The sequence below is a fragment of the Telmatherina bonti genome, assembly GCF_933228915.1.
Source record: "Telmatherina bonti genome assembly, chromosome: 9".
NCBI lineage: Eukaryota > Metazoa > Chordata > Actinopteri > Atheriniformes > Telmatherinidae > Telmatherina > Telmatherina bonti.
In genome coordinates, this window is record NC_136627.1 from 30,020,863 (window position 1) to 30,036,046 (window position 15,184).

Below are 15,184 nucleotides of genomic sequence, written 5' to 3' on the forward strand. Positions count from 1 at the left end.
GACAAGTAAATTAACTGTCTCACCATTTGGTTCAGTCCTGTTTTTGCAACAGATGGCGTCTTTGAAAATCCAGCTGCAGTCTGCTTGTCAATCTTCCACTCTGCCCAACACTCACTCATGAAGAAGACCCTGAGATATGTGGCCACAAACCTACTTCCAACCAAGACTGGGCAATAATACCTTTGTTTTGGCCTGACTCACAGGAGCTATTTCTTGTTTTGGCTGCTTCCCACACTGCAAACTACCACAGTGCCTTGAAGAGTTTGCTGCTTTATAAAGTTATTGAGACCATGTCATTTCAAAAAGCAAAACTGCAGCCCTAAACTGAATTAAATGAAAATATTTTCATTATGCAACAAGTTGTACAATGTGTCAACTCCAGTAGCCTGAAACCAATTCTTCCTGGTTGCATCTGATCCTGCTGCATTTCCACTGTGAGATGGTCCATCCCAGATTCCTCCAATCCCACAGAAGTTAATGTCTCTGATGAAGGTTAACATAAGACCACTTTGTAGTGAAGCTGAACTGAAATTCCGACTCTAAGCCCTCGTTGCACACTTGACAGCAGTTAAATTGCTGAACAATGAATGATTGGTGACTCAGTTGAATTGCACTATCCCAAACTTATTTTTTTAAATGGGATTTTATCCTGAGATACTAAACAATAGATAGAAACAAAGTTTTTGAAAAATTAAACAAATTTGTCAAAATAAAACATAAAAAATTTTGCCTTCTGTCTGCAGTATAATAAAAGACAAATGAATTGTAAAAAGAACTTATTTTAAATTAGTTTAGATTTTTTTATATATATTTTCCAGAACAGGAAAGGTTTTTAAAGACTATAAATAGGTTTTAAAAACTGAGTGAACTTTATGCTTTACATCATTATACATCCATGCCTGCCAACCCTGTTTCAGTCAGATATGACTTCAGTGAAATGTTGTAAAGCAAGTAAGCCTTTTGCAGCACATATGAAATAGGTCTAAGTACAGTGAATTGGTTTTAAAAAACCTGAATGACAATTGATTTTACTATACAGAAAACACCATTAAGTTAAGAGGTTTATATGAAGCATGCTGGATGATTGAACATAATGATTTGCTTTAGACGTGATTTAAATATACAGTAAATGCATGTGGAAACATTGCCAATTAATAGCAATGTGCACCAATTTTGCTTTACTTAAGAAGCCATAAATTGCACTGAAAATTTTGCACGAGAAACTAAATAAAGAGCTTTTCATGACCACAGTGTCTGTACAGAAAAGCTCATCAGATTTTCTTCACAAAAATGACCTCAGAGTTCCAATATCATAAAACACTTCTGCTAGCAACTAGAAGTGATTTAAGATGCAAGTTTAATTCATTGGATTAAATTGAGATACTTATCGTTCTTAAGAAAAGTGCCTCCTTTGATCCCAGCTTGATTAATGTTTTCTGTATTTCTGGATGTTTTCTAAAGAGTCCAGCCAATCTCCCTCATGACACAGATAATGACTGGATCACTCTACAGAAATGTTGGACACTTATTTGAATATGTTTTAACATGAGATATTTGGGGCAGTTTAAGTAAAATAGAAAAACTTAACAACTTTGCAACGACACTAAAATGACTAGTCTTTGTGATATCGTTATCTGAACTAAAGCACTTTATTGGAAATGTCTGTAAAACAGAAGAATGCCTGGATTTGGGTACATTACACCAAAAAACAAGCAGAGAACATATTTGCACCTTAAACAACTTAGTATCAGAGAAATAAAAATAATGTAAAGTGAGAAAATACATTATTTTTTCAATCCTTGAGATTTAGAACTATTCCCCAATAGCTCTTGACATCTCATTCACCTCTAGCAAAGCCACAGAGAAGCACTGAACAAAAATGTTAGATGACTAGACTAATGTCTGGATGTTTACCTGCCCCGTTTTTTAATTCATGCAAAATTATCCATCTGAGCTGTTAATATATACTGAACTAAAAAGTCAATATATATACATATTTAAAGCACCATTAAATTGTTTACAAAACAGATTGTTCTCATTTATTGTCAATATGTATTCTTTTAAAACTGACACTCGAGTTGTATCCACGGTATTACAACACCACTTTCACTCTCAGAGTTTGAAGTCTGTCTCTGCATTTACAAGGGAGATAGTCTCATCCATCCATGTTCAGTCTCTTCCCCTTCGCCTGGTGCCAGCTGCCAAAAGAAATAAAACAATGAACACATGTCATTCAAACAGACCTGATCGTTGTCTAAATGTGAGATATGTACTGTGTCAAAGCTTGGCGTCTGTGCTCTGATCTCATCACTCCCCATATGGAAATGCCAAACTCAGCACAGCAGAGAGTGGGAGTGATGATTATAATGTCCCCTACAGGAGTGTTTTGACTCAGAACCTAGCCTCATGAAAAAGTGATACGAAATGCAGCTGCAGAGGCATAGCAAATGTCAGCATAGCATTCAGATGAGCATTGTAGCAGCAAGCATGCCAGTGAAGCGCCCGCGACTGACATCAAGGAACCAGTGGACATTTTAGAAATTTACTCTTGTACTTCCTTTCTTGAGCGTTAGATGAGAAGATTGATTCCACCACTCTGGATGAAAAATGTGAAACTATCTAATCACTAATAGTTTGGCTTAATTAAGCGCCATTGGTGGGAAAAGAGGAATTTTATCCAAGTACAACATTATCCCATTTATACAAACTTTATTAATGATTGCTTGCTTAGTTTATGAAACTCAATGTGGTTTCACAAGAGGTTAAATGCGTAAGTTCTTTGCAAGAATTCTTATGAACTTTAGTTCACTGAAGTTACAGAGAAACTGCAAGAAGTTAAAAATGTCCACCTGGGATTAAACTAACAGGATAAAAAAAGTGAGAATTTATGAGGTCCAAATGTTCAACGGTATCATTAAACATAAAGTACCAATCTGTTTCTGCCTCTTTCCTTTTTACTTTTTGTACTTCGTTCCATATTTATCATACACAAACTATGTTATAAATGTTCTCATCTAACTTTCAGAAAGAAAGTGGGCAGTTCGAGCAACTTTATCAAAATGTCCAACTATTCCTTTATTTACACCAACCATGACTTATGGGGTGTACATATGATGCAGCATACGCCATTTAAAATGCAGGTAGCGATTTTAATTGAAAGCCAAAATTTTCTGCGTTACAGGATTTTATTTAGTTTTGGCTAATATATCTTTTTACCTAAAACTCTTCGGGGAGGAGTTCTTCCTCCTATGAAGGTAAGCAAATTTGTACACATATTATTCATGGATTCATTTTCTCAGTAGTTGAGATGTACAAAAAGACAAAACTCACTTTGGATCAATTTGGTAAGTTGGTCAGAGTCAAGGCTTGCATCCCCTTCAATAGTGGTAATTTTTGAAAGGTCAACTCCTGTTGGAAAAAGACAACTTCCCATTAGAGAATCTGCATTATCTGTGCAGGGACAGTAATCATAGTTAATATGTAACACTGTTCTGTGACCTCCTTATGATGTTTTGTTTAGATTATACACCCAAACATGTACTGGTAATGTCAATATTCAATTTTTTAAACAGAGATTAAAGGGCAATAAATCCAACTGTAAAACACTTTAGAACATTATTCTCACGCAAGCTAGTAAAATCAGCTCTTATGCTTGAAATGCTTCACTTACCTCACAGAAATGTTTTCAAATTCACTTACCCTCCAAGTCGATGTTTGTGGTACCACTGCTGACTGAGTACTGAGGGCCTGGAAACAAAAGAAATCAAGAACTCTTCTGAAAATCAATTAGGAAAAATTTCTGACCGGTGAACTGGAGAAAAACAAAATTCTACCTGAGACAACCCTGGTAACTTTGGTGATGGTGGGTTCACCTTCAATGACCCTTGTAACTTTGGTGATGGTAGGCTCGCCCTCAATGACCCTGGTAACCTTGGTGATAGTAGGCTGGCCCTCAATGACTCTTGTCACTTTGGTTACTTCAGGAACTGTAAAAACAGTAAGAGAATATTTTATAAAATTGAATTGACAGCAGTGCTCTTTGATGCAGACAATCCACTGAAGTGACATTATAAAAACTGTCAGGGTTCATGAAGAGGTCTGATGTCATCAGTTACCTTGGAAATGAACATAACTAGTTCAAATATGCCCATTATTGTATATCACAGGATCACTATTTATGTATTCCTTAAATGGTCCTGAGTCTGAGGCTTGAGAGAGATTTGTATTCATTTACTTATCTAATTTAGTATGTGATGGAGGGGCATATCAATTAGTGAAATATGAGTAATCATACCCACAAATCCTACAGGTGATACTAAAATGTTACTGCAATACACAACAACAACACTCTACAAGTAGTCACAAAAAACACAAAAGCAGCAATAGAACTTAAATAGAACTTTCTTTCTTGAAATTTACATAACACGAAGTAGACAACAGAAAAAGTAAAGCCACAGGCTCCTTTACGATCAGTCGAGCACTGACTAAGGCAGAAGTGAGGCCGAGCAATGGAAGAAGAGTTTGCCACTTAAATGAGGTGAGAAAACCAGTGGAAAGCTTTGCCAAAACAAGAGGCAGAACGGATCATAGACACAATAAAAAGTTAGTCATAAATCATAATTTTGCATGTATCTCTGTCATGTTGTAGTCTGAAAAGTGTATTGATGGTCTGATAACAAATAAGGCCAATTACTAGGACTGGAACAAAACTTTGCTGCCTACAGCAGCTGAAAAGAATCATAAAATCAGTTGTTATAGGGATGTTATTAACGCAAAGTTATCTACTGAACGTTGCACACCCACATTTTTTTTAAAAAATTGGAACATTTTCTAAGTTTATTTGCAAATCCATTCTGATTTTTTCTATCCACCCTTGTGGTTAAAAGCAGTTAGATGAACAAGCCATTGGGCAGTAAAATGGTGCTGATCCACTACTAATTCTTTATTCACACATCACACACATTTACTTTTTCTTACTCACTTCTTACTTACCTGCTTGCTTCTATGTCATGTATTCATTATGTGCAGTTTAAATTTGGAAGAAAAAAAAAAGCAGTTTAACTATTGTTGCAGCTTGGTGTTGTGTTGTAGTCAATTGTTAGGTGTTGTGCTACTTGTATTTACCAACAACCCTTATAAGCCTGTTGTGGCCCAGCCCCAACATAGTGTATTAGCTATAAAAAATACAGCTGATGACACAACTGAAGATGTGTCCCTACTATCTGCTTGGAGTGGCCCATCTGGGGTCAATCCTGTGCAGAAGGCTTTTCACAAATTGGGATACATACCACCATATCCTCTACTTTAAATCATGACGTGGCTTTGGTATTGCAGTAACACTTCAGCTGTACCATACAAAACTACTTAATCCAATCTCAATTTCACATCAGCCATTATCAGCTGAAGCATGTGTCACAACATGGATGTTTCTCAGACACCAAATTTCAAACAAGAGTATGCTAAAGTCTCCATGTCGCACAAAACACTAATAACTCATACATTTCATATTAATTAAAACAGAAATGGAAAAATACCAAAATGGGTGCAGACATTTTCAGACAGCACATTGGAAAATCGCAGAAATCATTATTACCTTCCTCAACAACACGTGTGATGATCCTCTCTAAACACAACAAGACATGCAAATCATTAATGACAGTGAAATATGCCAATCAAGAAATAAAAAGCACCAAAAAGATTAAAGTGGCATAATGATTTCAATACTTACTCATAAATGTAAGGGGTATTTCTTGATATCTAAACCCTGAAATGAACTGCAAAAATAGTAAATAAATCAATAAAAGTCACAGAAGTGGATTACATATGAACTCTATTTACTTCCTTTAGAATTTAATGATTGTAAAAGTACTGCCTAGTACTTTATATAAATGTTCAAAACACTGAGAAGATATGAGGTTTTCAAGAACGTACTTGTCTTGTATTTTATGCTGAGTTACATATATTCTACCGGACTACACCTTGCTCTTTCAGAAGCACCGGAGCTTTAATAACAACTGGTAATTATTAAAAGCCCATTTCTTTATTCCTTTAGGCTTACAGATAATGAAAGGCATAACGATTGAATTTACCTAAGGCAATCCTCACCTTAATTTGCATATAAGTAATGAGCCTCTGCAGTACCATGAGCAATTCCTGGCTTCCAACAGGGATGTCTGGATGAGAGCAGAGGGCGTTACGCACAATTAGACTTTAAATGTAATTATAAAAGCAAGAGCATGTCTTGACAGATTTATCAATGGGCAAATATGAAAATGTCTGTACCTGCAGGGTACAAAACTTGGTCAACAAAATGAATGACACCATTTGTGGCCATGATATCTGATTCTGGGAGTTGGACAGAATTCACTTTCACCGTGCTGTTTGCCTGAGGAAGAAAGTTAAACACAATTATAGACAGCAAAGTGTGGCGTGAGTGATAGGAATTAATCCTAAGCTCCAGTAAAAATCATTAGCTTGTTCTGGTTTTGAACTGAGGAGATTTCATGAGACTAGCGGACTCACTGTTCATTAACAATTAATGATAGTTTGTGAAAAAGCACATTTTTGTGAATGATGCTACCTGAAAATAAGAAAAGTTATCATGTCTGAATTCATTTAGATAAAAGCCTCTAAATGAAATACTCACAAAAATCATTTTTAGGTTGCTGCCTTGGAGAGATTTAAGAAGGTTTGTCACACCAGCCTCCAAACCACCACCAATGAAAACACCATGACTGAAGTGATACAAAAGAATGGTTCTGAGAGCATTCACGTCACCTGGATAAAAAAAAAAAAACCAAAAAAAAAACATATAATCTGTTAATTAACTGTATAACTCGCAAAATGTGTACCCAAAATATTAAAATAATGGCAGTGAAGTAGACCTACCCTTCAATAGGTTCACGTCTCTCTGGCTTAGACCAGCAAAGGCCTTATCGCTTGGGGCAAAGAGAGTGAAATCTCCCTCCTGCTTGAGGAGGTCAGTCAGACCAGCAGTTTCCATGAGAGACAAAAAGATCCTGCAGTACAGAGCAGAAACTAGTAACTTAGCTGTTATAAAAACCACTGAGAACTAATTATTTCTGCTGACAGCACATTCCCACATGTGCCATGTGGATTTAATTGAAAGACACAGGAAGATGTGGTTTGATAATAAGCTACTTTTTAAGACAAAACTCCATGTTAATCAACATTGTCCAGTGCTTACTTGAAACCTCCGTTTTCTGTCAAAACCTCTAACATAGTTTTTTCTGCAGGTTTCAAAAGAGTTCTCATGAGATGAAGGGCCCCATTGCTTCCTTCTTTACTGCCTCTTATCAGGCAGGAATTCTCAATACAAACAGCCTGCAGACAAAATACACAAGTTAAACGCAGTGGGATCAATGCAATGTCTTGAATATAATATGAGTAAATGACAGGGTAATAAATTGTGCTTGATAGCATAATTTGAGGCACAAATTCAGGCGATGAGGCACCGTGCGGTAAATGAAGACTCGAAGAATTTTCCCTCCAATGGTCTCCAGCCGCTGGCCATTGTAAAGTTGTCCCAGGCCGATCTTACTCTTCAAGATGTGGTTCTCCAGGATAACTTTCAGGAAACTCTGATCGATGCTCATCACTTCATCTTCAAAGGAGAGATGTTTTTGTATTTATCATTATATATTTGCAACTAATGTTTTAGCATATTTATTATTTTGGAAACAATACTCAAGTAGCAGCAGCAATATCATAAACAAAGCCTTCTCAGCTCTCAGTGAGTTCATGCTTCTATAGTAGATTGGCTTTTTCTCAGATATGACTCCTTTGGTTGCAGGTCAAAAGGGCCTAAGCTCAGAAGAATATACTTTGTGTTTGTAAGAGCAGCTGTATTTGAACATAAACTGACTGTCATGAGAGTATCGGCTGTATTAATTAGAACAGCCTATATCAAAATTATAAAAGTAAATTTCAATTTTAATTTCATTTACTAATCTTAATATGCACCATATGCACTGTATGTGAAAAATATAAATACAGCAATATATACATCAATACACAATAAATAAAAATATTTTCTTTGACTCTAGAGTGCAGCTTAATGAGACGAGCCAGCATTCATACTCAGCGACCTGCTGAGTGGAAAACAGATGACATTTCATCATATAATGAGCTGTTTGAGACTCACCAGTGAAGACAGTGTTTAGAGGGGCCAGCAAAGTGTACTCAGCGTCTTCTCTCATGGCAGCAGAAAGTCCCAGCTCGGACACCATGTCACCAAAAGTTGACTGGGAACTTCCCAACAATTCCATTACCAGTTTAGCTTAAAGGGGGACAGGCATTCCAGACAAGGTTCAAATTTGACTGACAAAAAAAAAATACTTGACATTTTTCAGTAATTAGCTAATTTTGCTCAAGTCAGGAAAGAAGGAGTAATGAGAGTCTAACCTGAGTCTGGCATGAGTACTTGGTCAATAAGGTGGATGACGCCATTGGTGGTGACAATGTCCTTTTTGAGCACCATTTTAATGCCATTAACTGTTAAACTCTCGCCATCACAGCCGATTTCAATATTGTTTCCCTCCAGGGTCTCATAAGAACTTCCAGCCATGATGGCCTCAGAACACTGGACTGAGTCCAGGAGGTGGAAACCCAGAAGGGCTGAAACAAGATGACATTTTACGTTATTGTGTGGTTGAGTTGTATAGTTAGATGTTTATTGGATGCACTGACATTTTTATGTTATGTCTCATGTTATACTGCAGCTGAAGAAATAATGCCCAGGAAACCTGCAGACCCCTTGGATCCCTGAGGTCCCTGTGTGACTTGAGATGTAGAGCTTTAACTCTGTGTGAAGTGGTTCTATTCTAGCAGGGCAAGAAATAAAATGCTGAGATGCTGCCAAGTTCCTTAGCTTGTTTAAAGAGGCAGCTGTTTCCTGCCTTGTAGTCACATGTGAAATATTGGATGCTAAACATATTTATTTATTTTTCAAGGTACACTTTTAAAGTTTATTTCTCCAGCTTAGCTTCTGCTGATGAGAATATTATCTATGCTTTTCATGTTTTTCTAAATCTGCCCAACAAAATGAAGACAAAAATTAGTGTGTTGAATTGTGACACAGGATTCACATTTAAAACCTAATGAGGCTAGCCTCCAGGATTTCTTGTAATGTCACATGTTCTGAACTTGAAGAAACAACATGTAAAAGATGGAAAATCCAATGACTTTATCATGAGATAGAGAAGTGGAAATGCCACAATTAGTTTATGTTATATAAATGTTGGAAGAATAGATCCATTTACCTTTGAGGACCTCCTTGTCAGCCTGAAGCCTCTCTAACATATCACCCCCAAGCTTATCAAAGGCTTCATTGGTGGGAGCAAACAGAGTGTAATGTCCTGGCTGACCCAATTTCTCCAACAGTCCAGCTGTTTGAGCCATGTCCTAAAGGATGTTTTCACCAGCTGGGTTATGTTGAGTGAATCTCAACACAAATAAAACAAAGCATAAACATTTGTCTGCGTCAGTACTTACGCTGAGGGTTGACAAGTCATCATTAACTTCAATGTAATCCTGGATGTTGGTTCCGACAGCGCTGATTACACGGTCAATGACATGTACAACTCCGTTTGTGGCAATCTGGTTGCCATAGATAATCCTAGCACAGTTTACAGTCACCACCTGCACATAACATCCAGTTTAATGCTACACCACACTTAAGCTTTATTTTCCTTTAGATTGTTTTCCCTTAGTACAACGGCAATGGGGTAGCTGTAGTAAGACTAAATGGCAATACTCACCCCATTAGAATAATGGTTAATATGTAGACCAAGGTCATTGTACATTGAAGTGACTGTCATTCCATTCCTCAAATCTTTGGTCAAGAGGCGTTTGTTGGCCATGTGGTAATGCAGGGCATTGTACAGTTCAATGTTGACATTACTGACCAGTGCATTCCTTATTGTCTGTTAGATGATGAAAATAAAATAATTAAAATGGTAAACTGAGAAGAAAACAGATGTTTTTGTTTGTTTAGCCTAGACTTACCTCATCCAAAAGGTCCCATGCTTCATTGCTGGGAGCAAAGAAAGTAAAGGATCCCGATCCTTCAATCTCAGGCCTTAGTTTAGAAATATCAGCATATTTTTGGGTCGATGTAGCCTTCACTATACCCAAACTGCCATAAACATGGTCAAGCGGGGCAACTAAAAACCAAATAAATATTATTAGATACCAGCATGTCTTCAAATCATGTTGAAAAAGTTAAGATAGTGTCAAGTATTCAAATAGTATGCTATGGCATTGCTCCCTGCTTTAATTTGCACAGTTTTGAAAAATGCCACACAGCTGGTCTACATATGCAGGGTTTAGCCTCATTTAACCTGTGTGTAACAAATGCAGTGTGGCACAAACTGTACCTGCAGGACAACCACGCATTCCCTCCAGTTTGATGTAACCTGGGCAGCACTCATACAGCACAGTCCTGCAGTCCAAACATAAAAGTCAAAGCTGAGTGCTGTAAATGCTATTATTATTATTATTATTATTATTATTATTATTATTATTATTATTATTATTATACAGTTTTTGCTGAAAAATCTTTCCTTGGCATGCATGATTTTTGTTGTGTGTGTTTGTGTGTGTTGGGGGGTCCCAGATGTTACTCATTATCTACAGCATTTTCCAGGAAAACCATGTGGTCCAGCAATCTCATCCAAAACCTAATTGAAATGGTGCCTTGAGGCTTATGCTACTATTTCAGTAGTCAAAGTATTAGATCTCTTTTCAAGCCAATCAGTTAGTTTGGCTTCTTATTTGCACTTAACAAACTTTAGCAAAAGTAGGGCTTGGAAATCATCTTTAGATCTCTAGGGCTTTCAAGGCTTTTGATGGACTCTAAACCAGATTGTAGCTTTCTTATTTGGTTGTTTTTTACATTTTCTTTTCTTACAAAAACTTTAATAGAAACTGATCAATTTGATCAAATTTAATAAAAGTTTTTTTTTTTTAAACTTGGTTGAAAAGTATGTAGAAACCAGTGCTTTATATTTGTTTTGCCTGACAATATAGCCTGGGGAAAACTGTAAAATTAAAGTGCAGCTGCATGATGTAAAAATATAACTTGCATCAGCTCGTTTGGTCATGTTGAAACTACAACACTTCTGTAATGGGAAAATGAAACATGTGGAGATGTACATTTCACCCTAAATAACTAGCAGGTATTCAACTATAAAAAAAAGACCCGCAAGACGTAAAGAACTGCCCAGATGTAGCTGCAAGGGATAAATAATACCATATGTGCTCAGAGCTGGCCATGGGGAGTTCATTTGGATAGATTATTTCGTTTTTATTGTTAGAGAAGTTGCTCCAGCTTCCAGCTCCACATAATTAAAGCAATCATGGCAAGTAGTTAAAAAAATGTAGAAATTGAAGTACAAATGACATTGTGTACACTGAAATAATTTGTTGGACAAGCAGCACTTGATGGGTTGTGATATCCTGGTTTTACAAAATGTGAACTGATGCTATGTTTCAGAGTTAGTTCTTTACTGACAGTTTTATGTTAAATGTGCATACCAAGAAAAACTCTGTGTGCCATTGTGTGGAATGTCTATGGTTAATATTACATACACGTAATTATGCAGAAAGAAAATATCAAGCAGATTCACCATGAACAGTCAGACAGCGTCAGGAACAGATTATTTCACAATGAGTGGAGACTTCACAAGGAGAGTTTACAGAGGCACCTTGTTTTGTGTCTCATTCACTGCTGATGTTTCTGACAAGGTATAACGTGTGGCATGTCTACAACATCTGTATTTAAATCAAGGTTGAATGTCTACAACATCTGTATTTGAATCAAGGTCAAATGTCTACAACATCTGTATTTGAATCAAGGTTGAATGGAGTTGCAGAGACTGGGATGAGATCACACAAGGCCTACTGGGGCAGCGTCAGCAAAAACCTTGTTATACTGCTTTCCCACACTGAAGGATTGTCTTTGGCCTTGGAAATGGAAACTTCTGACAGTCAGCAACTTTATAGAAGTTTGGTTCCACCACAAAATTTGATAAAAGTTTATAAAGTATGTTGTTTGCCATGTATGTGGTTCTATTCTAATGCAACACATCACTAATAAGCAGTATGGAAGTGTGGTAGAGCAACATTTTCTTGGACCCAGTCCCATTTTAAAACCAGAAATGTTCACTGGGGTAGGTTTGGCTGGCTGCATGAAGCTAGTGTGTTTTGGAACATTTAGCCATGCTACAGTGAATCATCCAAGTCAACCAAACAATTTGAGATGTTAAAATGAGAGTAATGGAATATGAACTAAATTTTATTTGATGATTATTAGTTTTAATAAAACTATGACAGAAAACAACAACCATTTTAGGAAGGCCAAATATTATCACTTGACAGATTCAGTGGTTAGAATGTAATCATCATGAATAACTAAGGCTATTTAGGAAGCAATGCGTGCCTTTTAGTGCAGTTGAGCACTAAAGGACTTCACTGTGCTTCATGCATCTGAGAGGGAGAAAAAGAGTAGGCGACTCAAAAGTAGGCATGGCTGAGATCCATCTTTAAACTTAAAACTGCTGAGCCAGCTGGAACAATAACAGAAAAAAGAGGCTTTAATGATTGAGCTGAATGTGTTTCCATTCATGAATATAGTCAACATTTTGCCGCCACATCATATCCTGGAATCAGTGGTTCACCACTGTGGCATCCAACGATGTCCAACCAGTCTTCAAACACTATGGAAATCCTTTTGCAGTTTATGGGATCAAACAGGATTGTCTTCAATGCAAAGAGTTAAAGGCTTGCTCTATAAATGTGTTTTTCATTTCATGCTGTAGTGCAATTCAAAGTAAGATAACAGATGTCTATCTGTATGAAACATCCAAGTTTCCATGAAAATCATGAAGACAAAGTAGGAAAAGTCTGGGAAGCAGACAGAGACCAAGGAAACATTTTTAGACACTCACAAAAGTGTACATTGAGGTTTTTTTTGTTGTTTTTTTTTTTTTTTTTTTACTATGCTCTCTGAATTTATATGTAATGTCTTTAAAACAAATTATCTGATGCAAGAAAACACTTACGCTTTTTTTCCACAGATGTTCCCTTGGTACCAGTTACGACAAGTGCTGAAGTACTTCTTCTTGGTACCCATGACTTGCTGGAGTGCACAGACATTGGGTCTAATGAGATTTGTAGGAGGAAAAGGGACAACCATTATTCAGCTGGTATGAAATTGGCAAGAATGTCCTGAAAAAACATGACTTACATGTAAATGATTATGTGAGAAACAGCCCTGCTGGGTAAGACTTGAGACTGTCAAGTTTGAATAATTATCTGGCAGCTATCCTTGTTGCTTCTGAAATCTGGCAGTTATGAATAATGAACTCTGTGCCTATTGTCCATTGAATTAGCCTATTCTGAGTAATGACTCACAAAATATTAGCTCACAAGTTTATAACTCTTTAAAAAAACATTATTTTGCGACATTTTGCATTGCAACAGGTTTTATGCAAAATGTTACAAACACAAGTCTGAAATAATTAGGACTAATGCTCCTTCTGCTGAAGAATCATGCATAGCTAATAAAAGAAAATAGCACATATAGTAAAGTACAAAACAAAGAAAGACAAAATATAAAGTAATAATTTAAATGGCCTTACCCTTCTTTTTTTGCCCTGATACGACTGTGGGAAACAATTTTGTCATAAGCTGAGGAATCAGCATAGTCAAATGTAGATAGCACAAAGAGTGCAAAGGCAGCCACAAAAAGGAGCTTCATCTTTGACTCCAACAAGCCCTTCCAGTCCCAGAGTAGTGAGAGCAGACCAACAGCCACAGTTTATATACCACGAGTCTCACTCTCCACTCCAAGAGGATGGCAAAATTTCTTACTTGTAAGGACCACCCAGAGCATTTGAAATGGCACATTTCTCTTTGAACATTGTACTTTCTAACCTTTTCAATGTTTTTACTAATAAATATGAATTAATAAATAAATCCCATTGTTTACATTTATAAAAAGATTTGTAAAGTATAGTTTAAGAAAATTACAAAAGTGTTTGCTACTTCTCAACTGAGCAAGTTTCAAGATACAGTTTTGATGCATTTGTGCAAACAGGAATAATCTTTAAAACATTCAGACCTACTAATTTATACCACTTTGAGGATGGTTTTTTGAGACATTAAATATGTTTTGGGTCAAATTAAATGCAAGGTATATTGTTCTATTTAGACTTTTTAGCAGATGTAGCTATGCCTTTTTACATGATAGCACATTTAAAATGATTAAGCTATTTTAGATTTGACATGCTCAGCAGATAAGGTACTTGGATGGAAATTTCCGTTTTGATCTGTATCTAAGAATATGTGAATTAGTGTGAATTCGGTCGGAAAGAAAGAAAGAAAGAAAGAAAGAAAGAAAGAAAGAAAGAAAGAAAGAAAGAAAGAAAAATGGCAGAGAACAGCGTTTACTTTTTTTTTTTTAGAATGGTTTTTGCGCCCTCTACTGGCAAAACTACGGTGGCTCTGGATCACGTTGCAGTTACACACGAATGATAATGTTACAAAATCATTGTTTAACTGGACACAGAATAATTGATGTGGTAAAAAAAAAAAAGAAAGAAAGAAATATATGGATGCCAACAACAACAAAAACACACAATTAGCTTCCAAGTTAAGCAGATCTGTTTGCATTTTCTGTTCTAAATGAGTAAACATCCATATGGAATTTTACATCAACACAAATCAGACCAGTTTCAAATTGTTTTCAATTGTACACTTATATGTTTGTGTAATAGTATCCTGATTACATCTTGCCGGATGTATTAGCACATAATGTATCACATAAACAAACCATCTGAGATGTGTGTGTGTGTGTGTTTCTGTGTGTGAGTAGGCCTATATGTTTGTGGTGTAAGGACATGAAATGAATGGCAAGCTTTGGATATGACGACACATGTCAAACATATGTAAGTGGCTAACATATTTTAATTTATTTGAATTCTCTAAAATAAAAGCTATTTTGTTTTGGTGAGCAAAAATACTCATTTCAAGCACAAAACCATTTTGTTTTTGTCTGTAGATAATTCATATGATCTACTAGTTGTTAGTCACAGCACACCCAAGTGGCATAATCTACATTATACAGACTGACATATGTTGTTACAGCCAGAAGCTTCCAGTG

The 15,184-nt window shown here is 36.4% G+C and overlaps 1 protein-coding gene across 1 annotated transcript; it reads right to left on the reverse strand.

The window, feature by feature from the left end:
* Nucleotides 1–1,625: 1,625 nt before the first annotated feature.
* Nucleotides 1,626–13,805, reverse strand: postnb (periostin, osteoblast specific factor b). The gene is made up of 22 exons (XM_079247024.1): nt 13,662–13,805; nt 13,083–13,181; nt 10,398–10,462; nt 10,027–10,184; nt 9,780–9,944; nt 9,514–9,660; nt 9,282–9,423; nt 8,425–8,637; nt 8,165–8,299; nt 7,476–7,624; nt 7,208–7,344; nt 6,889–7,019; nt 6,647–6,777; nt 6,283–6,385; nt 6,106–6,173; nt 5,729–5,774; nt 5,594–5,623; nt 3,834–3,986; nt 3,700–3,747; nt 3,331–3,408; nt 3,217–3,246; nt 1,626–2,198 (listed from the first exon to the last, which is right to left on the reverse strand). Exons 1-22 carry the CDS (start codon nt 13,778–13,780, stop codon nt 2,170–2,172), a joined length of 2,376 nt encoding a protein of 791 aa, XP_079103150.1. The 5' UTR covers nt 13,781–13,805; the 3' UTR covers nt 1,626–2,169.
* Between the last annotated feature and the right edge of the window lie 1,379 nt (nt 13,806–15,184).

Bases quoted from the DNA above. Each gene is read 5' to 3' on its own strand.
- postnb (XM_079247024.1), bottom strand. From the start codon at position 13,780: ATGAAGCTCCTTTTTGTGGCTGCCTTTGCACTCTTTGTGCTATCTACA. The intron at 5,775-6,105 runs GTGAGGATTGCC...CTATTTTTGCAG, and splicing joins TTACTTATATGCAAATTAAG to TTCATTTCAGGGTTTAGATA. The intron at 3,748-3,833 runs GTAGAATTTTGT...TTTTGTTTCCAG, and splicing joins AGTTACCAGGGTTGTCTCAG to GCCCTCAGTACTCAGTCAGC.